General features: G+C 38.9%; 1 protein-coding gene and 2 pseudogenes across 5 annotated transcripts; 1 reads left to right on the top strand and 2 right to left on the bottom strand.

Annotated features, from left to right (window-relative positions):
- The first annotated feature begins 723 nt into the window (after positions 1–723).
- LOC143397601 (HUWE1-associated protein modifying stress responses pseudogene) lies at positions 724–1214 on the top strand (annotated as a pseudogene).
- A 3757-nt stretch (positions 1215–4971) lies between these two features.
- On the bottom strand, positions 4972–27722 carry LOC143405106 (protein FAM221A-like). Of its 5 annotated transcripts, none has more exons than XM_076863468.2 (7): positions 27633–27722; positions 23613–23786; positions 20437–20627; positions 17591–17797; positions 11970–12077; positions 9953–10035; positions 4972–5040 (listed from the first exon to the last, which is right to left on the bottom strand). In XM_076863468.2, exons 1-7 carry the CDS (start codon positions 27695–27697, stop codon positions 4972–4974), a joined length of 897 nt encoding a protein of 298 aa, XP_076719583.2. In that variant the 5' UTR covers positions 27698–27722. The 5 variants fall into 5 exon arrangements, with proteins under 5 accessions (XP_076719583.2, XP_076719576.2, XP_076719593.2 ...); XM_076863461.2 differs by having other exon boundaries at positions 9953–10037; positions 11963–12077; XM_076863478.2 differs by lacking the exon at positions 23613–23786.
- LOC143397607 (HUWE1-associated protein modifying stress responses pseudogene) overlaps positions 27710–27980 on the bottom strand; it is a 35257-nt pseudogene continuing 34986 nt past the window's right edge.

Consider the following 27980-nt stretch of genomic DNA (forward strand, 5'->3'; position numbering starts at 1 on the left):
ATTGACTCTGCTGGGTCTCCAGGTCGATGACTCACTCTGTAAAAATTGGGATCTGTCAGCTTTCCTAAATGCATGAGCCAATTCCTCCTAATCTGTCCCTCTCTTTCCTCATACACACATCCCCTACTGGTTCTGGTTCCCTGGAAAACTCTAACAGACTCCAATACCTCTGCTAATAATGGTTCTGAACGCTGGTGGAGAGAGCAACCTGCCCCTGATGTCATGCCAACAGTTCATTAATGTCTCCTGAGGCCCCTGTCACCTGTACTCACGCTAGCGTTCCATTCAAAACAACAACAACAACAACAAAACCCAGCAGTTACTGTGTGACTTGTGCCTCTTGTCTTCAATGTACCAATGCCTCCTCATTAAAGCCTCATAAATAGTCCGCTTTAGGTGGAGGGCTCGGTGGGCAGAAGCGGTGGCCTTAGGGAGGCTGCGACGCCAAGGCTGGGGACAGGGGACCAGTAGGTGTGTGCACCAGGCACAGCAACAGCCTAAACACCCCCGGGGGCCAGGATGCCCGGGGGCGGGCCTCTTCCGGATTGGGCGGGGCTGCGAGGCTGGGTCGCCAACTGTCCCGGGGCAGGAAGCCTGGGCCGCCTCCAGGAGGCGCCAAAGGCTGCGGGGCTCAGACACCTGGCCGCCCTTGAAGAGGCTCCCGCGGGGGACCCCGCCTGAGGGAGGTCACGGCAGAGGCGAGAATGCGGGAAGCCGCGGAGGATGGAGGAGCGGAAGGAGGAGGGCGAAGAGGAGATCCAGGAGCACGGGCCCGAGCGTTGGCTCCCCAAGTGGGAGCGGCAGTGCCAGGCCCAGGAAGAGCAGGACCAGCAGCTGTCCCCTGAGCTGCAGGAGGCGGCGGCCGCCGCGAAGCCCGAGCACAAGCTGCACCAGCTGTGGCACCTCTTCCAGGACTCAGCCACCGCAGTGGCCCAGCTCTACAAAGACCCCGTGTGTCAGCAGCCAGCATTTTCTCTGTGCTCCCTTTCAAAATGCAACTGCCGCCGACTCCAACCTCTACAAGAAAACGTGGAGACCCATCAGCGAAGTTTTGATTTTGGAGTTCAGATTGCTATCAGCGAGGCAATGAGGGTGCGCTGGCTTGGGATCAAAAACGCAGAAGAACCAGATTTCCTCAGCTTCCTGGGTGGAAAGTTACCTCCAACACCAAACTCGAGAGCTCCCCAAGACTGACTGGAGTGTCCCCAAACTGAGTTACTTGAAAGGAAACTTCTCATCTGGAAAGACTGATTTGTAACCCTTTCTGGAGGTAGGAGCTCAGCATATTTCTGTGGAAAATTGGTGAAGAGTGTGCCTGTAGACCCATTTTCACGTTTAGGTTTAGATCCAGATAGATTTTTTTCCTATTAGAGTCAACACTTGCTCTAGAAATGTTGAAATAAAATGTAAGAATATTGAAATAAAATGTAAGAACTTAACTGCAATTTTTGACTGTTAGAAAAATAAAGTTTGAGCTTACTGGGGTTACAATAACAATTTTTTTTTCAACACTGAGTAGAGTTTGTTGCTTTACACTTTTATGTTGTACGAGTTTTCTTACACTCTTGAGTCAAGGGAAGTTCTTATATATTAGAACTCTGTTATGGTTATAGTTGCTTGGAGAGCCTGCTCCATGACAATTAAGTACAACAGCTAATTGTTGAGTTAGTTCTCATGGGAACTGGGAACTGCCTTTGACACCCTTCATTATCTAGTGTGCTGTCCAGAATGAGAGCTGATGAGCCAAGTGAGAGGGTAGATGGAAGAGTCATCAATGTTCCTTCTGCCTTTTGTCCCGCAGGTCCTCCTTGCTTTATAGTCAGGATCACCAGAGATGCAGCTAGTGGACAGGTCCATCACCACCTCCCCAGCCAGATGTGTCATCAAAAGACATTCTCAGTTAAGGAGCTTAGTGTTCTTGGAGAAGCCAGGGCAATGCTGTCAGTGATAAGTCTGTTGCTTGCTGCTCTTTAATGCAGACTTCCATATAGAACTGTAGACTTAGCACCTGTACCATCGCTTGTCAAAATTGATGCTAAAACCCAGCAACAAAATAAGAAGACTTGGTTGAAATCAAGATGAAAACCTGGATCACAAACAGAGACTAAGCAGGTAGAGGTAACTAGTGAGTTAGATAATGAGTCCTGTTAAAAGGTAACATTTCTGGGCCATAGAAACTTTGTTTCTAAAACAAAGTTAACCTGCACACAAAAAGAATGGGATATGTAGAAAGTGCTTCTATAGCTTTCTATGCTCTTAATCAGAACAAAGAGTCAGAAAAAGTGTTTAGCTTTTGACTTTTCCTGATTGCAAGTTTATGGCAAGTTAAAATAAAAACCACTTATTGCAGGAAAACCCATGTTGTATGGATGTAGTCTTAAGACTATACACTATTTTGTACTTATTACAATAGTTAGTCTGTTGAGACCTGTCGTGGGCCAGCCATGAACGATATGTGAACTATGAGCATGAGTACATTAGTGGACTGGACTGATGTTGCTGTTTGGGCTGTGCACATATGTGTCCTTTTCACTTGCTCTGCCTGTGATCCTCACACAGCACGTAAGATTGGTGTGGCCTTCCACGATGTCAGTCAATCTGCTGACAAGATATCAGGATATCAGGAAGCTAGACTTAACCCCTTGAAAGCTGACTGAGCTTATTGGGGTGGAAATTACTCAAGTGTCTTCCCCACAATAAAAAGGGACTTTAGAATGTCCTCCTCCTCTTTTGTCTGCCTTCCAGTGGGAGCTGGAGCAGAGGAGCCATCACTGAGGAATCTCAAGAAAATGGTATTTTCTCTATCTCGGTGTGGTTATTTCTGCCAAATTCACCTGGAGTGGCCCTGAATGACTTATTCGCATGTGGTAGAAGAGAATATTTGGAGTTCAGGCAAAAATTAGATGGCTCTGTTCACACTGAGTTCATTTCACATCTTCCCCCATTCAGTTTGGAAAAACAACAACGTGTGCATAGTTTGTTCAGATTAATTTTATTGTATAATGATATGTGATGGAGTTGTCTCCACTAGGCATTCTGATTCTCATTAAGTGGATTGTTGACTCATTCTATACTAAGGTATGCTTTTCGGTATTATACTAGTATCCTCTAGAAGATAGTTTCAAGAAAAATAAGCCCCTCTTGCTATAGAATCTAAATGCATTCGAGTGCATGGCAAAACGGATGAGCTTAGCCCCCCTTGAATAGCTAGCTCCTCAGCTCCTGCTCTCCTTACACTTCCTCACAACCTATGTTTTCCTACTTTTTGAACTTTGGGAATCTCTAGTCCTGATTAGGTTGTAGAAGGGACTGTTTATAATTTTGACCTCTGTTGAAGTTGTCTGGGTTTTACAAAGCAGAAACATAAAACTGTGTGTAGAAAGTAGTTTTCCCCTACAATAAATTTGTAAAGTAGTGCGCGCACGCAGACACACACACACACACACACACACACACACAAACACACTCACCCCTCCAGAATAGTTGGAAATACTAGTATCATCATCTCATTTCATAAGAAAAGAGGTATAGAATGCCATGTGCAGTGCCCAAAGACACACAGATTATGACGGAGCCGGCACACAAACCTGGATCCATCTAAGTACCCTGGTATTGCTCCTAGCTCCCATTGCCATAAATGTCACTCAGTATCCCAAAATACCAACTCTAGCCACCAACCAAGGCTCCATTTTGTTGTAGGGACAGACAAGGCAAGGCACCGAAGACAGCAGGGAACAGTTTTCTTTGGCTGCAGCCAAAGAAAACTGTTTCCTGAACCACTAGTTCAGGTAGTTTCAGAATTTTTACCCAGCATGTAAGGGGAGGGGCTCAGAAGTTCACAGTCTGCAGAAGTTCACATAAAAGGAGCTTTTCTTTCACTGTTTTCGGCAAGTTAACCCTTCAAGGACAACACCTGAGAAGGGAGAGCTTCTTCTCCCCTTCTTCCCTCCCCCTGCCAGCCAGTTTGTAACTTCTCTTATCTTAGAAATGTAGACATCTCTGAGCCCCAGCTCAAGGCCAGAGGCCTTGTTTACACATTTCTGCAAACTACCATACTGGATACATGTTTGTGAAAAACTAGTAAGGGGGTGTACAGTACCTGGAGTGTAGATTTCTTCCAGGCTATGGGCCAGGTAAATTAGGACAACAGGAAAATAGGAAGTTTATCTCATTGAACTATTTTATTAACAGTCCTAAAATCAGCCATGGTGAAGATTTCTGGAGAAACCCAGTTAAGATTTTCTGTGGAGAAAGGGGATGCCACTACAATTTCCCAAGTCTCCTTTTAGTTGTCAGGAACCCAAAGTGTCAACTGCATACATAGACTCTGCTTCTTGGTTCTCTCCTGTCTGGTGTGACTTCCTGGCCTGGCCCCAGAACATGCAGTTGGACCCTCAGTGATATTGCCATCTACAGAATCAGCCCTCTATGTACTTTGTGCTCTTGCTTTGTCTTTTTTTATATAGCAGATAGTTAGTTACCAGTGTAAAAAAAATCAGTGGATAACTCTAGAAAATTATTCCATAATTATAAAATGCAGTTGTTTTATTTAAAAACATAAATCGACCTTCCAAAACTTGTAAAAGAAAAAATTAATGATTTTAACTTGCAATTTTGAATGAGAAAGTGACACGTTTATTAAAAAACATTGATAACATCTTTAATTTGTTAAATAGGCTGGAAAAGTTAAATTATAATAGACTAAAAATATTTACTGTATTTTCAGAGTTTGGCTTCTATGAGAATATCCTAACTTCTCTACCCGAGAGAAAAAGTATATACAAAGTAGTAAATCATTATTTTAATCAAAATAATATAAGACAATTTCTCCTTTCAATAAATGAACAAAACATCCAAAAGACATATTTATACAATTAAAAGTAAATAATCTGAGAGAGGATGAACTCTATTATTACATTTAAGTGAGCAGAAAGATATATTTGCATGATGTTTTAAGCTGTCCAACAGCCTTCACGAAGGTTTTGTAGTTGATGGCAACAGAGATTTTCCTTTCATCTTAGCTGCCTTTTCCATTTTTACCTGTAAATTTAAAACATTCATTTATTTACTAAGTAGTAGACCATTCTAAGGAACAAAAGACTGCACATACCTCATTTGGATTCAGGCCTTATTTATCACAGCCATACCACACAGTTAATAAGCTGCCATATACTAAAGTTAAAATCCGATCCTTAAAGAGACATGATTGCCTATTTTTAAGTGCTGTGATTTTAACTTTACAGAAGCATTTTAATAAAAATAATATATAAATAAACATTGCTTTAGAAGAGAGGATCAATTAACTTGAACTGCTAGTAAAGAAATTTTTTTAATACTTAAAAGCCTAACTATACATCCAGCCTGTGCACATTGCCTACAGTTACAGAATGCACCTAAGCCAGCCGGACTGTCTCTGACACCTGGACTCCTTTAAGAATGCTTCCCTGTAATTCTGGTGTCTATAATCTCCTAGTGTTCTTCCCAAAGTCCTTGTCCTCTCCATTGGAGTTCAAGCAAAGCAGCCGCATACATTCCCAAAGTAGCAGCCTTTTAACATTTCAGACACATGTAAACCCTTCCCATGGGATTAAAGAACACAAAGCAGAACACAAGCCCACCTGCTTCTTACCCCCACTCATATTCACACACCTCAATTTTCATAGACAAGAGAAGGGGACAGAAAATAAAGGGCATGGCAGGTGGAGACAGGGCTTCCTAGCTTCCAACCTGGGAGAGATAGTGTGAAGAAACCAGGAGGGACCTGTTAAAACCAGTCTATCCCAATCCCATCAAATCAAAGCAACAAATTCCCAATAATAAAAGTAATAAAACAAATCTGTACTTCTCCCTCATTATTTTCTCTCTCCTCTGTGAAACAAACCTCATTCAGGAACCATGCATTCATTTCACTTTCACACACTATTATCAGTCAACAGGTCATCTGAAGGACCTCCAAAGGACACCCTACTCTAAGGCAAAGATTACAGGTTTTGGAGGTGAAAAGAAGAGCATCTGAATTCTATCTCTTCCATTTATATTAAAGATTTGGGGCAAGTAATTTAACCAATAGTTTCTTATTTGTTTTTAAAAAAGACATAGTAATAATAGCCACGTCTCAAGGTTGTTCTGAAGGCATAAGTAAGATTATATAGATAAAGATCTGGACACTCAATAAGTACTCAACAATTGCTGCTCCCCTGTCTCCTACCATTTAAAGCCAAATTTAGATTGCAGTAACACTTGGTAGGAATGACTACTGAAAATAGAACCCAGGGTCACTTTACCACTGAGCCACATCCCCAGGCATTTTTATGTATTTATTTTTATTTTAAAGACAAGGCTCACTCAGTTGCTGAGGTTGACCTGGAATTTCCAATCTTCCTGCCTCAGACTCCTGAGTGGCTGGGATTACAGGTGTGTTCCACCATGCCTAATTATATTAACTCTTTTTTTTTTTTAATGCACCAAACATGCAAAACAACAAACAATAGCAGTGTTTGCTCACTTAAAATAATACTTAATACATCCATCTAGAGTCCAAAGTACCTCCTTCTGCTACTTTTCCCTTTCTTTTAAAATTTATTTCCTGGGCCTGGGGATGTAGCTCAGTGGTAGAGTGCTTGCCTAGCACTGGTGAGGCACTGGGTTTGATCCTCAGCATCACATATAAATAAATAAATAAGATAAAGTTATAAAAAAAGTTTAAAAAATTTATTTCCTGCATAAAGTGCCTTGCACCTAGCAGATCTTTGAAACTTATTTCCTTACTAAAATTCTCCTTTCTTGGGGAAAAGAGAACAAGCATCATCACGGCAGAAGAAAATAATCTGACCTGATATATAAAAGAAGCAACTTTTCAATAACCTCTGAAAGTAGCTGCTAAACCATGTTTCCACCAAGGCTTCAACTGTCCAAACCAACTTACTTTTATTATAACATTCCTCCCACACCAAATGTTAGCAGTGATTGGCAAAGGATAGAAGCGAAACCCAGATACCCACACAGCACTGCTCTTGAGAGGGCTCCTGAACCAAGAGATAGTTTTCTAATGATCCCTTTCCTCTCAACAGTTTTGGAGTAAAAGACAAGGACTACTGTTATGTGAGATACATGTCAACTCAGAGGAAATCATTCCTGTTGGGGTTTCTAGATTTGAACAGCATTAATCATACAGGCTAGACAGGTTATAAGTTGTCTCATAAAGCCATAAATCACACAGGCTGGAGAGTTATGAACTATATCTCATAAATCTAGACATTCCAGGTTTACTGCACTCTGGATGGGCCTGGAATATCCTTTAAAACAATCATAAATAAGAACTCCTTTCATTATCTTCCCACAAGCAAATACACTGGCATGTCTTCAACACTGTCACACTACCCAGGTTTCTGAAGAAAATAGAGTTCTAGAACCCAGAACAATTAAAATCAGTCTGTGAATGTGTGTGTTCCAAGAATGAAGATCAGTTTCATTATACGCCCTACCCTCAATGGGGCTACAAAAAAAGCATTTTTTTAAAAAAAATCACTCTGGACATTTCATCTACCTCCCGGATGTCCTCCTACTACCTCTTTTCTCTTTGTATGGTCTAAAAGTTTCTGACCTCCACCCCCAAATTCATATGTTGAAACTTTGGAAGTGGGACCTACAGGCAAGGATTAGGTTATGAGAGCTGGCACCTTGTGCATGGGACTAGCGCCCTGTGAAGGAGGCCCCAGAGAGCTGCCTTGCCTTGTCTACCACGTGAGGGCATAATGTGAAGGCGCCATCTGTGGACCAGAAGACAGCCCTCACCAGACACTGAAATTGCACACCTAGATCTAAGACACCCAACCTCCAAAACTGAGAAATAAAATTGTATACAAACCACACAGTTTAGGAATTTTGTTTCAGCAGTCCCAACAAACTGAGACAACCTTAAGCCAGAGCTTTCCAAAGAATTTTCAGCAAAGATAGAAAAGTTTAATATCTGTGCTGTCCTTTAAGGCAGCCGCAACCCACATGTGGCTTCTAAGCACTTGAAATGTGGGTAGTGTGACTGAGGTAATTCATTTCAAATTTTAAGTCATTTAAATTTAGACTCATGGAGGCACTTATGGTAAAAGGCTATAGCACAGATAGTTCCATCTCGAAAAAGTTCTACTGTCCAGTTAAGCCTTAAACACTGATCAGGACTCTCCCCATTTGTTTCAAAAGTCTTCATCAGGAAAGCCAAGCTAAATATCTCTTACTCATTTCCTTTGGTCTAGGATGGCAAATTTATTTAGTATTCTTTTTTTCATATCTTTGGTTATTCAATGACCTCTTGTCTAAGAGAACATAACAGAAAGTGAATGGAGGCCTGGGAGTGTAGTTCTGTGGCAGATGCTTACCTAGCATGCATGAGGTCCTGGGTTTGATCCTCAGCACCACAAAGAAAAAAAATAGGAGTCTTTACTTTTGTGGAGTTTGCTACTTAGCTGGAGAGATAATAATACCCTGACAAGAAAACAGTCCTAAAGGAAGCAGTTTCTGTCATACAGCTGAAATACCATCCCTCATAGAGCCTTAACCAACAGACTTTCTTCTAACAAAAACCAAAGTCAAATTTCTCAAATATGAACACTGCTATGAAACTTTTGGAAGTATAAAAAAGGTCTTTGTAGTTGACATCCATGATGGCAAATGTCAATTATGTGTTAATTTTTTTGATTTACCATAAATAATTACTTATGCAAAACTTGGTACATATAAGGCAGTACACTAGGCACTAGGAAAAATACAAGGATGAACAAAACACTATGTTTCTTCTCTAGGCCTTCACACTCTGGGGAGAAGTGATGAAACTGGCCATCACTGAAAGTGGGAACACATCACACCACACTGCTCGGATCCTAGCAATTGTTAAGACCTTTGTTTAGTGATCTTTTTAAAAAGCTATCAGGTAATTTTAACTTGAACCCCCCCCCCCCAAAAAAAAAAACACTAAAAAGAAATAGTACAGATTAAGAATTCAATTTATTCAATCTTCATTTGATAATTTATCATTTTTTTAGAGAGAGAGAGAGAGAATTTTTTAAATATTTATTTTTCAGTTTTCGGTAGACACAACATCTTTATTTTTTTTTTATATGGTGCTGAGGATCAAACCCAGCGCCCCGTGCATGCCAGATGAGTGTGTTACCGCTTGAGCCACAACCCAGCCCCAGATAATTTATCATTTTTTATGATACAAATATTTTATTTCTAATGAGCACATAATTGTATATATTCATGAGGCAAAGTGTGATATTTTACTACTTATACATAAGTGTAATGACATCAGGGTAACTGGCATATCTATCACCTTAAATATTTATTTTTTCTAGGTGTTGAGAACATTCAAAAATCCTACTAGCTATGTTGAAATGTACAGTTAATTGTTGTCAACCATAGGAACCCTTCTATGTTACAGAACACTGGAAGTTGTTCCTTCTACCCAACTACACCCCTGTACCTGTTAACCATCTTTTCTCTATCCCCTCTCCTTGACAATTGCATACCTTAAATTAAAAAATAAATAGACCTTGTACTTAAAAAAACACAAATTCCAGATACACATAGAGGATGGGTTTGTAGCTCAAAGGCACAAAACTTGCCTAGTATGTGTGAGGCCCCGGGCTCAATTCCCAGCAGTAGGGAAGAGGAGAGTCCATATAATTTACAAATATGCTGACAGTTGACATTGTTATTTTATTTGTATATTTAATCAATGTTTATGACCTCTATAAATCAATCGTAGAATATATCACATTATTCATTAGTCCTGCTTCTTTCTGAATTATTCTATGTAAACCTCCAGGCCTAATACTAACTATAAGTAAAGACTTTGCAAATTATTTTTTATGATATTCCACATTCAAAGTATAATCATTCTATAGTGTATTTGTTACAAGTAAATGCTTAATACCAGTGAATTTCCTTAAAAACCTACCCTTTCCTGATATCGCCTTTCAAAGAAAGTCATGTCATCCTCATCAGGTCTCCTTAAGGAAGAATCTTGACTACTTGTACCTACTGATATGGAAAAAAACTAAGCAATGACATATTTATGACATATATTCCCCCAGAATTGGAAAAAAATACAATGAAATATTTCTTTCTGCTAGGTGATGTTTTATTTTCTGAATGAGAAATGGCCCAAGAAATCCCAATGCCTAATTCTTTTTAAGAAAGAATGGCATTACAAGACAGAAGTAAACCAATAGCAGCAAACATTCTCTCAAATATTCAACTGGCTGTATTAACGCAACATAGCTATTCCATATGAATACACTTAGCTATGTCCAGCTTTTGACATTACAACTAGAAATCCATGTTATGCTTTGTACATGAAAGATAATATAATACAAAAGTATGATAAATGCATGATGTAATACATTGCTGTCTGCATTACTGAGGCTTTACTGAAGCCTTGTATAGGCCATCAAATGATGATACTATCTGCTCTGAATTTTAGCCATCTTTCATAGTATTTATTTTGTAAAATTAATGAAGTTCTAATTTGTAGGCTAAAAGAAATTTAAAACTGCTTCAGTAAGGATAATCTAGTTTTCGTTGTAGATCCTCTAAAAGCCTATGGAGAAAAGTTCACCTTCAGTACAAATGAATGTCTTCATTGGGTGCTTTCATTTCCAAAACAAAATAGCAACTTAGACATCTGTTCTTCTGGTTTCTAAAGTATATAAATTCACCCTCAACCAGCAACCATAAAAGCATCTAACCCCAGTAAATTTCCACAGGGTGCAACCATATCTCAACTATCTTTCACAAAAGCTTTGTTGAGAAAGCTTTGAATATGAAAGGAAAATCCACACCTCTGGAAACTCTGGGTCTATTCCTGGATCAGGTTGGGCCATTTAAACTATGTCCTTGCAGACTCCCTTTCCCAGACTTGCATTTTAATGGTACATGATCATTCTTACCAGAGGCAACTACAGAAAACTAGGATGCATAGTCTATACTTGCTGAAAAGTAGCTCTGGAAAGCTCTTTTTGGATGTCCTTGGCCACTGCATCATTGAAGGTCACTGTACCAACTTCTTCAAAATTCAATGTTGGTATTCCATGCATTGGCACTGGGAAACTTGTACTTTCTCCTTTCCAATAAGTTGAAAGGACTTAATCGACCTCACCTGCCCCATGCAGTGGCTGCCATTACACTCAGTCTAAACTGAGGCTTAATGCAGCAATTATATCAATCTTGAAAGCTGCCACGATTGTGTTTTTTTTGTTGTTGTTGTTCAATTTTTACATTCAATTATTGCTTCATTGAGTGTTGATTTTATAAGCAGCATTAGAATCTCTTATGGAGAATGTCAGGGTATATGAAGATACAAATAAAGTCAAAGAAAGTTCTCATTTTAAAATATTAAAACCTAAAATATACCATACAATTTCCAGAGCACTTGCCCAGCCTGCATGGAGCCCTAGGTAGGATCCACACCACCGACAAAACAAAAATCAATAAGCCTTTTGATTTCTATCTTCAGTGTTTTCATTCTCTTTTTAAATAAATGAAATATGGAATACTAGCTGTTTAAAATGAATTTATTTGCACTTAATGTATGAATGGCAAAATCCTCCTAACCCATGGTTATCACTGGATTACAACCCTTGGTGAGAATCCAAAGGATGGAGGTAATCAGTCCACTAGAGGGCACTCTGATTCAAACACCAGAGCCATAGAACCAGAAAAAGGTCTAAAATTTAATTTATATTATTATTATCAGATTCCTTGTTATTCTCAGATTTATCTATTTTTTCCCAATAAAAAAATGAAGTTACTTGCTTCCTTGCAGTGTGTGCCAATATAAAAGAAAAATAAAACAAAAGGCTAACTTTGAGGTCAAATTGTATTACGTAATAGTAGAAAGAAGAGAAGCTTAGGAAGGAAACCAAGACTCAATATTCTTACTATGTCCAAAAATATTTCTCACTCTAATTCATTACCATTTGTTAGTGTTTCTGGAGAAGAAGTAGATGGTCCTTGCAATGCTTTTAGAAACGCGTGGTCCATGGCAGTAACTGGAGAATTTAAAAATTCAACTGAAGGTGCACCTGAGAACAAAATACATGCAGAATGAAAATCTGTACTTATAGGGATACACACAAGTTATTATGTCTAATTAGAATCTCAGAAGCCTCATTGGCAAACTTTTTGTTTTGTTTTGAGAGAGTCTCTCTGAATTGCCTAGGCTGACCATGAAATTGCAATCCTCCTACCTCAGCCTTCAAAGTCATTGGGATTAAAGGCATGTGCCACTATGCTCAGCAGAAAACTCCTTTCTACAAAAAAGAAAATGTTAGCTAGGTACAGTGATGCATGCCTATAATTCCAGCATCTCAGGAGGCTGAGGTGGGAGGATCACTTGAGCCCAGAAGTTCAAGACCAGTCTGGGCAACACAAGATCCCATCTCAAAAAGAAAAAAAAAAAAAAAAGAAAGAAAGAAAAGAAAAAAAAACCCACAAAAATTTTTATTTCAATTTTTATCTGTGACATAAAGGAAAATGATTAATAAAAGTATTTTTGCATTTTTCAACACTTTTCTCCAAAACATTTTTTTTCTATGAAAAAATATTGTCCATTAATGTACCTATGTCAGCAAATTACTAAACCCTAATATGGTTACAACATTCACTATAAAAAACCTCTGGTTGTCGAGGATAGAATAAGTGTATTTTTAATCTTTTCCTGATCTAAAAATATATATAAAAAAGTATAAAAAATAAAGAAGAAAGTTCCTTCTCCAATGATATAAGGAAATATCTACTATCCCCAAACCACAAATTACAAGAACCAACGCTTAGTATGGACTTCTGGACCAAAAGGAAAAGTATAGAGAAAATGTGTACTTCCTTCAAAACTACCACTTCCCCACAGCCCTGTCCCCACATAGGGGCACAGGGAAGGAAAGAAACTTTTAGCCCTAAATAGTTTTAAAGTTAGTCCCATCTTGTAATGTGAACAGTATAGAAAAATTGTTCAGCCCTTCCAATTCTTGGCCCCCTTCCTGTCCCCAGCTACTCTCTCATGTGGCACAGGAGAATATAGGAGTGGGAGGGGAGGTTCAGGTCCATTCAGGCCCTAGTGCTGTCCTCTGGTTGATGCATGTGTTACTGATCTCAGATGCTCAAGGATGGCCTAACTTGTCATTTGGTTCCTCAGCTTGATAGGACCTGGTGGCCTCATACTGGCTCTCACTAGAAGTACAGACTCCCTCAAAGCTTGCCACTTCTTCTATGGAATCCCCTGGCTCTTACGACCCATCTTCAGTTCTGGCCCTGAGGCCACCTTGTCCCCCTATGACAGATGGGACGGCATTGCCATTATCTCACATTTGAGCTACCTGACAAGCATTCCCTGAGAGCTAGGAATGATGGTCCTTATGTACCATAAAGGAACTGCATCCCAGCCAGAGGTCACCTCTGTTTAGGGGCCTACATGGCTACAGGGCCCCTCTGCCCCTGGGCTCCCCCCCACTTGACTGTAGGACAAAAACAAAGTAAGGAAGCATATATCTCCTCTCCTCAATCCCACCTCTCTGTACCTTCTCCCTCTATTCCCTCAGAGGCCAAGAGGAGAGATTTTTCTTCCTGAATACTATGAAGACACTTGGGTGATAAAATACTAGAAATCACAAAAAGGCAACGATGCCAGCTATTATCACTGTTGTTTGACATTTTTGTGAAAGTTGTAGCCATTAAATTAATCAAAGTAAGAAGGTTCATAAATATTGGAAAGAGACAAAAATACCATTATTTGAAAAATATAGTAAAAATATGTTTAATAACTCTAACATTAAGTAATAAGACTGACAATAAAAATAGTAGAAAACATTTCCTTTTTTTATAAACAAACAGAAAACATAATGGAAGGAAAAACATGCATGATACCTCTTTTATTTTATTTTTTAGTTATATAGATGGACATAATATCTTTACTTTTATTGATTTTTTCTCTTAATATCACCTTTATTTAATTATTTTTATGTGGTGCTGGGGATCAAACCCAGGGCTTCACATATGCAGGATGAGTGCTCTACCACTGAGCCACAACTCCAGCCCTATTTTTATTGATTTTTATGTGGTGCTGAGGATCAAACCCAGAGTCTCACGTGTGGTAGGCAACTGCTCTACCACTGAGCTATAGCTCCAACCCAGGATAGCTATTTTTAAAAGAGATTAAATAACTAGAAATAAACTTAATTAAGAACTGTGCAGGACTTCTAAAAAAACAGTTTCAGAATCCCACGTAGCTTCACAGAAGATAAGTGACAACATTTCAAAAATATAAATTATTTCTACCTCAATCTACACATTCTATGTGATTTCAATTAAAATGATAATTCATATTTTTATAATTTCACAAAAGATGCTATAATTCAGTAAAAATTAAAAGGTAAGAATAACTCAAAAAAATTCTGAAGTAATAAAATTAAGCCATAAATTAATTAATTTACTTACTATATGGTTGTATTAACAAAAACAATATGGTAAATTGTACAGAAATATTGAGGCCAACTACGGAGGCCATAGCATTCTGTAGGTTGAAACCAAACATTAGCTGAAGAACCCAGATCAAGTTGTTAACTTCTATGAAGTCGCTTACTTCTCAATAGATGAATGGCTTAAGAAATTGTATATATATCCCACACATAGTGGAGTCCTAAACATCATTAAAAAGAATGAAAATTATGGCATTTGCTTGTAAATGGATGGAATGAAGAGTATCATGCTAAGTGAAATTAGCCAAACTCAGAAACTCAAAGGTTGAATGCTTTCTCTTATAGGTGGAAGCTAGAGTAAAAGAAAGGAAAGGGGGAGGGAAGAATAAGATTACCTAAAGAAGCAATCAAACACTAATAGGCAAGAGAAAGGAAGTCTAGGAGAGTAGAGGAAGGAGAAGGGGGTAGGACAGGAGGGAAAAGGGCAAGGGAGATTATGAACTGAAATCAGTTTCTACACATGCATGAATATATCCAGACGAACCCAACTCCTGTGTATAACCATAAAACTCTCATATTAAAAAAAAAAAAAAAAAGGAAGTTGTTTACTTCTCTGTGCTAAGTCTCCTAGTGTGTAAAATAAGACTACTCTAACCCATGGAGTTGTTGGGAGGATTAAATGAGGAAATACACATGAAACAGTTGGAATAACCCCTGGCACAAAGCCTCCACCATCATCATTGTCTTTGTACTTGTATTTGGATTCTCTGTAGCTGATACATGAGCCTATTATAATCATGTACCTATTAAAACTGCAAATTCTACTTTACTTACGGAATTTAACAAGTTAAACTACCTAGAATAGAAAAACGCATAAATATATCAAGCCAATTGTAGAAGATGAACATAAACAGGAGGAATAACAAATATCAAAACACCATGAGGCCATCAAAATTTTGTATACATAATATTGGCACAGGACAGACAAATAGGCCAGCAATACAAAATAACAAGTGTGATAGACTATGATAAAGTTTCCTATTATTTGACAAAGAATAGTGTTGGATAAGTGTCCACCAATTTGGACAAAACCTGAAGTTAGACCTAACTACCTCATAGTTTCACAAAAAAGACAAAAATTCCAGATGCCTGAAAAAGCTAAAAATGTAATTGCATATTAAGGTAAAATGAAGAAGATTATGTTTCTAAAATTAGAGTAAGAATAAATTTGAATAGGGAAGGCCTGTCCAAAATTTAAAAACTATGACTTTTTTCCCCTAAGATTAAAAGATGGGTCTAGGGATATAGCTCCATGGTACGCATTTGCCTGGAATGTGCAAGGCCCTAGGTTTGATCCCCAACACTGAAAAAAAAAAAAAGATTAAAAACAAGTGACAGATTGGGGGAAAATATCTGCAACATACAGAAAGAAAGAAAGGATTAGTTTTCAGAATAAATAAAGAAGACTTTGCATAAATCAATGAGAAAAGACAAACAGAAAAACAAGCAAAAATATGAACAAACAATTCACAGAAAGTAAAACAGCCAATAAATATGAAAAGATCCTCATCTTACTAATAACTAGAGAAAGCAAATTGAAGCAATAAACAATTTCACACAACAGACTGGCAAAAAATTAAGTTTAATAATATCAATGATGAGCTCAAATGTGAGAAAGTAGGTAAGATGAATCACCAGGAGAGGAATTAAAAACAAGTTCTGAGCTGGGGATACAGCTCAGTTGGTAGAGAGCTTGCCTTGTATGCACAAGGCCCTGGGTTCAATACCCAGCACCAAAAAAACCAAACAAAATAAAACAAAAAACCAACCCCCAAACAAACAAACAAAACAAGTTCTGGTGGCTGGGTTGTGGCTCAGTGGTAGAGCACTTGCCTAGAATGCATGAGGCACTAAGTTTGATCCATAGCACCACATAAAAATAAAATAAAGATATTGTGTCCACCTATAACTAAAAAATAAATATTTAGGGGAAAAAAAGAAGTTTTGCCTTTTGGGAAGACAACTTGCTTTCAGCATGTATTAAAATTTCACATGAGCACACACTTCAGCCCAGCAATTCTACTTCATTATAGCTACCTTAAAGTCAAAGTCATAAAAGGACACAAGGAAGGAAGTTCAAGTATTTTTCTGGACAAGATTGTTTGTAATGGCAAAAAAAAAATGGAAACTTAAATGCTATGAACAAGGAAATAGCTAAACTGATAAACTCCAGTGTGGAATACTGTGTAGCAATGAAAAAGAATGAAATCAATTCATTAGTTCATGACATAAAGGCCTTCAAAATTTTTCTAAGAAAAAGAGGTAAACTGTAAAAATGTATGCTTAAGAGAAAATTAAGTTAGTTAATGACAGCAAATTACTCTCTGGGAAAGAAAGTGGTGTAACGAAAAGTGTGCACAATGGGACTTTATATTTCATTTCTATTGTTTGAAGTTTTACAAGAAAGTATACATGTATGTTTACATAATTTTTAATGAAAAAATAAAATATATCTTGTAAAAGAAAATAAAATTAACACATAGAAGTGTTTAATGTAGACAGGGAACATATTCACCTCCCCAATCCCACTCAACTCTCTTACGTTTATAGCTACCTTCAAGAGTTTAGAATACATCCTATTAAACCTTTCCCTGTGTTAGTTAAGACTTACATGTACACAGAAGATATATGGGGGTACATACACTGTATGGACAAATTTTATATAGATGAGGTGAATGTACATATTCACACATGAGCACAGGCCTACAGTTTTCCAAAATGAGATGATTATAATGCTAAAAACAGGACAAAATAGGGTAACAAGTAAACCGTATCATGTCAAACAAAATAAACATTATTTGGCTATCACAAACGATGGGGATATGAATTGGGATACGTGCAGCTACTGAAGTAGAAGTGATCTTTTTCCTTGTTTTTTTTCCTAAATTTTCTATAATGACAATGTATCACATAGTGGCAATGAAATCTTCTAAAGATTAACAATCAACTGAGGGAATATTTTCTAAAAAATAAACATGATGAACATAAATTGCTCAACAAAGACTTCACTACTGTTAGCGCCATAAAAATCATGACAAGATCACAATTCATCTGACATCACTTACCGATCCCACTGTCATCTAATCGCATGTAGCCTTCTGCCAGTGAGCTGAAACCAGTTAATCCTCCCATTGCTGCATAAGGAACATCCTGTCCCACTGGTTTTCCCTGAGCCATTCTTTCTTGCTTTGTTTCCACCACTGTGTCATGGGCATATGCAGGCTGACCACAAGCACATGTGAAAGAGCTATGGAATCCTGAACACTTGGAACCTGAATAAAGACGGAAAAGACGTTACATGTTTAAAGTTCAGGTACTGTACTGTCCACCCAAAGGATATGGTCAGATCTTCTGACCCTTTATCCCAGTGCCCCTGACCTCCCTGCAGGCCACTGCTCTTACTTCTGAAAGATGGTGAAGTGGTAAGTGGGTACATAAGATACGTAGAAGGAAAAAGATATTTTTGCAAAACCAGCTGGGACTAAAGAAAGGAAGTTAAAGAATGAAGTATAGGAAATGCAGGCCCTGTCCTCAAAACCCAAGTTAAATGCACATATGATGGGGACAGCCCAATGGGCAGGTCCAGGTTGAAATCATATAGAATACCCTACAGATCAACTCTGATAAAAGCCATACAGAAAAAAACAACCCATAAACCCCAAAAAGATCCAAAGGATAGTACTGATGAATGCTACAACACCAAGGAGTCATGAAAATATTATGCTAAGTCCAAGAAGTCAGTCACAAAAGACCACATATCCTATGATTTAACTTACATGAAATGTCCAGTATAGGCAAATCCATAGAAATAGAAAGTAGACTGGTGGTTTGCCAAGGGGTGGAGAGAGGTATGAATAAGGAATGACTACTAACAAATACGGAGTTTCTTATTAAGGTAATGAAAATGTTCTAAAATGTATTATGCTGTTACCTGCACAAGTTTCACTTTGATGAATATATTTAAAACCATTAAATTGTATGTCTTAAAAATGTGCATTATATCTAAATGAAGTTTTTATATAAAAAAACAAGCCATATTGGAATGGAAGCCAGAATATATCATTAGTAGAATCATTACCAGCTCACACCTCTCAAAAATGTAGAGCCATGACACATAAATCTGCTTTATCCAACACTTACATGAAGTCTTTGAAACATGTTCATTCCTGCTCCTTTCAATTAAAATATTTTAGAGGTTAAGTTTCCCTTATCAAAAGTTCTCGGGCCTGGAAATATTTCAGATTTTAGACTTCTTTGGATTTTGGAATATTTGTATAGACTACTGATTGAGCATCCCCAATCTGAAAAATTTTGAGTATCATTATCAACCCCCCCCATAAAATTTTTTTTGATACCAGGGATTGAATTCAGGTGTACTCGACCACTGAGCCACAACCTAGCCCTATTTTATATTTTGTTTAGAGACAGGTTTTGATGGAGTTGCTTAGCACCTCACTTTTTACTGAGGCTGCTTTTGAACTGGAGATCCTCCTGCCTCAGCTTCCCAAGTCACTGGATTACAGGCATGCCCCACCTGCCTGGCTCAGCTCAAATATCTGATGTGTGAAATTCTTTTTAAAAGTCTTAAAAGGGGCTGGGGTTGTGGCTCAGCGGTAGAGCGCTCGCCTAACACGTGCAAGGCGCTGAGTTCCATCTTCAGCACCACATTAAAATAAATAAATAAAATAAAGGTATTGTATCCAAGCACAACTAATATATATATATATATATATAATCTGAAAAAAATTTAGTTGAGGCCTGCAGCTGTGCAGGTGTAGTTCAGTGGTAGAGTTCTTGCCTAGCATGCACAAGACCCTGGGTTTGATCCCCCAAACAAGAAGAACAAAAGAGCAAGGAGCAGGAGAGAAGAACAAGAAAAATTTAGTTGATTAAACTCCCACTTTTTAAATTTTTGAATCAGATTGGATTGTGTCTTGTAATTCTCTAAAATATATTCCCATTAATTTATGAGGTTAGAGTTCATGATTATTAAGCATGCCAATAACTCTATGTATCTATACATTAAATTTTGCTTAGTTTTTTTAAATTCAAGATAAGATAAAATTCAAAATGAAGAGATAATTGCAGATATCAAGAGACCAAATTACCAAGAGGCTGAATTGTGTCTGCAAGTGAGGAAGGTCATGCTCATGCCTACCATTATATTTCAGTGCCTGGAATGATAGTGCCTAGGACAGAGCAGGTGCTCTGATTTATTTGCTGAATGTGATGTGATGTGAATGCCCATTTGACTCCTCCTCTCTTAGGCTTTTGTTGAAAAGAAGAATAGGAAGAGTTGTTTCTGTCAGGGTTGGATCATTAATAAAGATATTTTATTGCGGGGGATGAGTAGTGGGGATTGAATTCAGGGATACTCAACCACTGAGCCACATCCCCAGCCCGATTTTGTATTTTATTTAGAGACAGGGTCTCCCTGAGTTGTTCAGCGCCTCGCCATTGCTGAGGCTGGCTTTGAACTCAAGATCCTCCTGCCTCAACCTCCCCAGCCCCTGGGATTAGAGGTGTGCCCCACTGCACCCTACTAATAAAGATATTTTGTGTAAGTAAATTAAATATATATTTTGTGTAAGTAAATCCACATATAATGCAATTTCATGGGTGTAACTCTTATAAAATAGGATGATCATAAGGAATAATCCAGGGCCATGAATAATTTGGATAATATGTGTGAGTTAATGAGGGTCCTCCTTGAGTTCCTTATCCACATCCACCTCTCTTTTAACCAAAGTCACTTCAGCCCCACATAGACACCCTCCCTCCTGTGCTCTATTCCAGTCTGCTTAGCTCTTTAATATTGGCTCTGTACCTGATTAAATTGGTACAAAGACACATTAAATATTCAATAGAGAAATTCAACCAACCTGTGGCTATGTATAATAGTGTAACTTACATGCATTGCATGTAAAACCAGGTGCAGGGCTGTGTTGATCAGCAAAGTGCTTGCACCTGCAGCGAATGGGCTGCGTGCCATTCAAAGGCACGAAAAGGTAAGCCCTGCACTGGCAGCCAGTCACTCGGCAAGGCAGATCAATGGGGCGCTGCTGTGGAATTGTTTCAAAGTCAGTTTTATGTTGCTTATACCTGAAAAAAGAAAGGGAAGACATACAAACAAAATTGGGTATTGCCAAAAGTTACAATCTCTATTCTGTCAGATGCAAATACAATTCTGTTTTGTTTGGTTTTGCTATTCTTGTTAATAAGGAAAACAAACTCCCCTGTATGCAGTATTTGTCAGCTTTGGTCAGAGGGAATCTTCATACTTTTAGATTTTTATTTTAAGTTATATAAGAAGTTTCATAGCAATACCAAGATACATAAAATACTTGCTCATCAATGCAGATCCTTTGATATGTATGCATAACCTGAGAGTGTCAAAAAGGTTCTTTATAAAAATTCTTTTGAGGGGCTGGGGATGTGGCTCAGCGGTAGAGCGCTTGCCTAGAGCATAGGAAGCCCTGGGTTCCATCTTCAGCACCACACAAAAACAAACAAACAAACAGATAAATAAACAAACAAAGATACTGTGTCCAACTACAACTAAAATAAATAAGTATTTTTAAAAAATGCTTTTGATCAAATGCACTACTTAAATTTATTTTCATGGTTTGATTTTTAAAATTGAAGTAGGCTCCATATGTATGTACTATTACAACTTATTTTAATATAATTTTAACTTTTATTTCAAAGTAAACCTCAGATATTTTAAAAGCTAAAATTCTGTTAAAAGATTTCTAGTAATTTTTTTTACTCCTTCTCAGAAGGAGCTACTTAGTAAAATAATATTAAATTTGTCTTATTCTTAATAAGGATCTAAGAAATGTAGGTTAAACTATGACAAACTACTTTTCACTTTGAAAAAAGAGGTACATTTTTAAAAATTACATGTAGTTTATAATTATGTAATTTACAATTACGTAGAGTGGCTGTGGAAAGCGTTAAAGAAGAACCAATTGCATTTAACAATGCTTCAAGATATTTAATAAAGCCATGCTTTCACCCAGAAAGTTCATTTTGGAAAATGTACGATAAGAAAATAATTACACATAAAGAAAAAGCATTGTGCATAAAGACAATATTCACAATAGTATCTACAATAGCAAATATATACCATATGTGTACACGTGTACATATACATACTCACATATATATGGGAATAGATAAACAAATGACTAGAGGATAGTTTTCAAACTTTTTAAACCCTTTCTTCAAATTAAATCTTTCACCGAATCATAACACTCTATGTAAAATAGATGAAAGCAGGAATTGAAGCCCCCCTTCCCTTCCCTTAACCTGCCCTTCCAGCTGGTGCACCCTTGAGTCTTGCTCAGAGCTCAGTGAACACATGATGAACACCACTGGGTTAGCTGGAGCATCGCGCAGGTATTAAAAATCTTGTCTGAGATTGCTATAATAATGTAGAAACATTTCTGTGATTCTGTCATTAAAAAAGAGCTTAATATTTTATACACATACAAAACCAACAACTAAATGTACTATGCAAAGAAAAAAATTACATAGATAAAGTTAGTAGTATAACAGCAACTGGCTGTTGGGTGGTGTGTGTTCTACTTTTCTATACTCCTCCCCATTTTCCTTAATGACAATGTCTCACTTCGATAACAAGGGGAAAAAAATAGTTTGAGTAGAAAACTCAGTACTACAAGTTTCTCCATTAAATTTGGCTGGGTTTTTGAGGGTCAAATCCATGCTCTACAAATGCTATATAGATAAGAAACAAGCATGAAATATTTTTTTCCATCAAATAAACTCTTTATTTTGATAATAAATTTATTTACATATTTCTGGGATGCAAATGGTTCCTCACATGATTTCTAGTTTATTTATTTTTTTTTTAAATCAACTTTCAGGTTTAGGCTCTTTGTTTCATTGAATCTTCTTTTCTATAAGCAGCATGAAATCTTTTAAGAATTATAAAAATATCATAAAATTACCAAACCCCTCTTCAGTTATAAAAGATAGCAACACATGCCTCTCCTCCATCCATCACAATGTTTTTAACTGAGATTGCTAGATAAGCTTAAAGTCAATCTGTATACACATTACTCATCCTAGCAACTGCCTAAAACAACCTCTGGCAAAGTGCAACTGTAAACAGCAACTACACAAAAAGTCTCTCAAAAATGAGCCCCAGGAATTCCTATCAAAACAAGGAATTTACCCTTCAGTGGTTTCCTCAGAACAAAAAATCAAAGTTGTTGCCTGAAAACACATAATAGGTTCAGTGGTTTTTCTGTGAAGCAGTTTGATTATTTTGATCTTTACAACTGTGAGAAGGTAGTAAAAATCTGAAGTAGGGCATGTACACAGAGAAATGCAAACCTCAGACCCAGGCAGCCTGCATCAAGGACTGGAGCCCCCTATACCTCCTTTGCCTCTATGATTTTCTTGGAACATGACCATTTGTAACCAAAAGCAGTGTATGCGTATGTTTTTATTTTTAAAGAAAGGTTCTTAAAGAAGAGTATCAACACAGCTGTTCTTTAAGATGGGAAGGGTGGTTAGTAAATTTGAGGAGGAATGGTTGTTTATCAAAGGGTAGCATGGGACAGGTGGACACTGCTTCCTAACCGAACTGAAAGATCCACAGCAGAGTCACAGGAGCAGCAATATCTTGTTCACCAAGAAAACAGAGGTGCTTAAGGCAATAGTCTATGAGTCTAAAAGAATAGAACCAAAAAAATTTCATGACAAAAATCTTTTAGGTATTTCTATTGTTTTATGTAAAGGCCTATTTTTTTTAAGGGTTTTTTTTGTTTGTTTGTTTTGTTTTTTGTTAGTTTGTTTTTGGGTTTTTTTGTTTTGTTTTGTTTTGTTTTGTTGTAGATAGACAACACGCCTTTATTTGTTTACTTTTATGTGGTGCTAATGATCTAACCCAGTGCCTCACACTTGTGAGGCAAGCACTCTGACACTGATTTACAGCCCCAGCCCAAAGCCTATTTTTAAATGTTTCTTAATCATCACATTATTACTTATGGAAGGAGAATATGTTTTGCTATTGTTCTTATTTTCTAGTCATGAGAAAATAGTAATAAACTATGTTACCTATGTGTACAAAAACACAGTGTCTCCGGGCCAACGAGTTTACAATCCATTCCTGTTGGTGATCGCCAGCTCACAAATAACCTGTTCTGTAAGCGCATAGGTAAAACTTTCTTTTTGTATTCTTCATATTCTTCAGGAGTAAAAAGTTTCCCTCCATCATCCTCACCAACAATTCTACAACAGAAAACATTGGTCTTATTACCCTTGAGAATGTTCCAGGTACACATACTAAACTGTAATTAAAACTATACTTGTATAGTTCAAGGAAAGGCTGCTTTGAGGTTTTTTTGTTTGTTTTGTTTTGTTTTAGACACCTGTTAAGAGCCCCATTACAAACAATGATAATAAAACTTTTGCTTCTGATGGCGTTCAGCCATGCTACCCCAAAACATGACTCCTTGGCATTTGAGGAAGCAGCAGAAGCAGGAAGGCCACTCTCACCTTCCTGTGTTCTTCTTCCCTGCAGTAGGTCATACATCAGTCATTCCAGAGGTCCCCTCCCCATACCTGGAGGAAAAGCACATGCTGGAGGAGATACCATGACAGGGAGAAGAATCTGAACAAATAGGCCTTACTAAGTGCTCCCCAATTTGTACCATTAGGACACACCCTTTTGTCCTTTGGTCATACTTCTCCAGGACTATCCACTCTTCATCAAACCTAAGCATAAAAACACACAAGATCTCCTGTTTCTTTGGGTCTTCACCTCTGAAGGGTCCATGTCTTATAAAACTTAAATAAATTGGCAAGCTTTTCTCTTGTTAATCTGTCTTTTATCATAGGTACCTCAGCCATGAACCTAGTGATGACTGAAGAAATCTTTTCTCTCCTACTATTCCCTGATAATAAAGGATTATAAATTAAAAGTCAATGATTTCACACCATCTGCCTTTACTGATTAAGGCATATCAATGGAAGATTACTATGTATTTATCTCAGTTTCTCCTGTGACTCTGAGTCAGACAGGTTGGTTTTTCTTATTAAAATCGAGAGCCTAAGCTCTGAAAATCTAATGTTTTTGTCTTTTTAAAGATAGTACCAACAATAACAAATCAATGAAGAAGCCAACCATGACTAATTCCATACCTGAACCCAAGCCCTGGCCAGGAGTTTAATTTTATGAAGGCTCTAAAAACATGCTTAGATTTGCACAGGCTCATACTGACACCTGTGTATTGGACAATTAGGTGTTTCATTGCTTAATTTCAGATTCCAAAATTTTATGGGAAAAATCAAGCCATCACTATTTCTAAGGGGAAAAAAATTTGTCTTTCTGGAGGAAAAGAAGGTACAACTAAACAAAGGTCTTCAAAGAGGAAGACATTTCTCCATGAAAATGCCCTCTAACCTCTAAAAATCATAAAAAGTTTCATTTGTAAAATGCAACATAACTTTTTTTATGCAATACATACATTTTACCATACTTTGAAACTGTTAGTTGAGTAGAAAATAAAAAAAAACAATTCATAAATTATGAAATTCCTCAACTTCTTCCTTATTTAAGCGATTGAGATATACTATAAAATATTTTTTTGTTATTGTTTTTTTGTTTGTTTGTTTTGGCAGAACCCAGAGGGACTCTGCCACTGAGCTACATATCTAGCCCTTTTTATTTTATTTTGAGACAGCCTCTCTCTAAATTGCCCAGGCCACACAGAATCATTACATCCTTCTGCATAAGCCTCCCAATTTGCTGAGATTATTGGCATGTACCAACATCCCTGTCCAAAGGACATTTTCTTCCGAGGAAAACTGAGGGTCATTACACTTTATTATGGCTATCAAGAATATCTAAGAAGAACAGAAAGATTTTTAAAATTTTATTTTAGTAGTAGATGGATACAATACCTTTATTTTGTTTATTTTTATGTGGTGCTCAAAAACAACCCAGTGCCTTATACATGCTCGGCAAGCCCTCTAGCACTGAGCCACAATCCTGGCCCACAGAAAGATCTTAAAATAAACCATGTTTTTCCCCAGGGTTGGAGATGAAATCATGGTCTCGTGCATGCTAAACAAGCACCCTAAATCTGAGCTACATTCCTGGCCATTTTTTAAAATTTTGAGACAGGGTCTCACGAAATTGTCTAGGCTGGCCAAGAACTTGCTACAGGATTCCCATGACCAAGTGTAGATCTTTTAAGGAAGAGATTGTTTTTCAAAATTTAAACCAGTGCCTCTCAAATTTTATTGTATTTCTAGATCCCAGGAGTCTCATTCAAATGCAGATTCAAATTCTTAGATCTGGGGGTGGGCTTGAGATTCTCCTTTTCAGCAAGCTCCCTGGTCATATCTATATTACAGTTCTCAGCTTCAGGTACTTTGAGTAGCAAGGACTCTACACTTCCCCTCCCAACTTCTCCCCACCAAAACACGGAGGCATGACCAAATCAAGTTAAATTGAGGAAGAAAAGTTCATTTCTGATGGACACTCATCTTTTTGACCCTTCTCTCAGATTCCCTTTTATATCTAGGCACACAAGTCCGGTTTTCCTGGCCTTTCTCAAATCCTGATGTTAAACAAGGGATCTGATAATCCCTTTTAAAGAGAAATGTTGAGTGCTATTTATGCTTGCAAAAATAATTTCCCACAGGCCTGCCCCTAGCACTTTCTGGGCAAGGGACAAGCGGAGGCCCACAATCCGCACATCTAAATACCTAAGTTGTGAGAAACAGAAAGTTCAGTGGTCCATTTTCAAAACTTACTCTTTAGCCCTTTTGAGATGTAAGATCCAATTGTAACCATTTTAACTACAGTCCATCCCTTTGCCCACCCAGATTGTAAAATTAGCCAATCACGTAGATTATAACCCCAGGCTCCTCCTATCAGGACAAGGGGCAGCACAGCCTTAGGGATAAAAGCAGGTGGACTGCCCTCCCAGTGTGCTTGCTGGAGATCTTCTTTGGTGGCATGCCCTTCTGTATTTCTAACATCAGTCAACACCAGGGCTCAGCAACTTGCTCCCAGGGAAAAAGCACAAAAACATGAAGGTTACAGGAGCCGGTTCTGCTCTGGGTAAGGGCTGAGTGTAGTTTCTATAACCTGCCTTACCCAGACCCACCTAAGAGGACATGGGGAATGACCCATCAAGTTCCTTCCCCAATCTCACGATTCCAGCTCAGAATTTTCAGTCACTTCTAAACTAGCTGACAGCTGGGAAACCCATCTGCCAGAGAACCCATCTGCCCGGGACCCATCCCCTGTCGTTGTTGTGCTCCCCACACCCTCGCCGGACCTTTAGAGTAACCAGCTTTAGGAAGAGTCGCCTTCTGCTTAGGTCTCCCCAGCCCAGCCAGGATTGTGTCACCTATCATCGGTACACACACAGCTCTCCCCTTCAACTTCTCATCCTTCTGCCAGTCCTCTCGGTATTCCCCTTTGGTCTGTTTTCCAACTGTCCACATTTTTTGTTAGAAGATGGGGGAGGGGCGGAGGAGGGTTAAAAATCTTTCCATCCAAGTGCCTCAGCCTTTGTCAGAGCCTTGACAGTGAATCACATCCTCAAGCCAAAGGAGAGGCTGTGTTTCCTGTCTGGGATACAGGACTCCAAAGCCATCAAAACCACACCCGTTGGGATGTTTTTGTATAAACCAGCACCTCGGGGTTGGGAGCACGTTGGAAGTTCACGACTTGCCCTAACACTGGAATGACGTGCGAGCTCGAGGTCTGCTAACTGAGTGTGCTCAGCGTGGGATTCTCCAGGGGCCACATAGGAGTGGGGGAAACCACGGGGCTCTGCACGAATACAGTCCACATCCCTCTGGGAAGCGGAGGCAAAACGGCCGCGGCAGACCCCGATTGCTGACTAGAACTCCGGGTCAGCATATTTAATTTCAGCAAGACGAGATGTGAAATTAATCTAGGCCTCCCTCAACAGCCTGGGAAGAGATTCCCGATCCCAGCGCTCGCTCGGCAGGAGGTCAGGGCCAGCGCCACCAGTCCCCCTCGGCGAGGGAGACCGACGGGCCCGGAGTTCTCGGCCGGCGGAGGGGCGGGACGTGAGCCCCGAGCGGCCTCACCTGCGGTACTCCAGGTACTCGTCCACCGCCGCGGCGCCGCCGGGGGGCAACCTCAGCCGCTCCATGGCCGCTGGAGGCTAAAGTCGCCTGCGCCACTCGCCCCGAGCTCGGCCTGCGCGCGCCAGCACACAGCCCAGCAGCCGGGATAGCCCCGTGGATTGGCCCAGCCCAAAGATCCCCGCGGGCGGGCGCCGTGACCGCGCAGGTGGCGAGCGCTGCTGCCTGGCCCCGCACAGGCAGAGGCACGTGAGCCCTTGTGCTGCAGCACGGCCGGGGCAGGGTGGGGGCAGTTTGCAGCCGGCCAAAGAGGATTCCCGACACTGCTCCCTTCTGGCCAGTGTCCTTGTA

This window comes from Callospermophilus lateralis, chromosome 1 (assembly GCF_048772815.1).
Source record: "Callospermophilus lateralis isolate mCalLat2 chromosome 1, mCalLat2.hap1, whole genome shotgun sequence".
NCBI lineage: Eukaryota > Metazoa > Chordata > Mammalia > Rodentia > Sciuridae > Callospermophilus > Callospermophilus lateralis.

What these genes read in the sequence shown, in the direction of transcription:
- LOC143405106 (XM_076863461.2), bottom strand. Translation starts at nt 27,697, where the DNA reads ATGGAGCGGCTGAGGTTGCCCCCCGGCGGCGCCGCGGCGGTGGACGAG. An exon ending in TGGTTTTACATGCAATGCAT is followed by an intron (nt 17,798 to 20,436) that starts GTAAGTTACACT and finishes GTCTTTATTCAG; the next exon opens with GTTCCAAGTGTTCAGGATTC. An exon ending in ACACTAACAAATGGTAATGA is followed by an intron (nt 10,038 to 11,962) that starts ATTAGAGTGAGA and finishes TTTTTCCATATC; the next exon opens with AGTAGGTACAAGTAGTCAAG.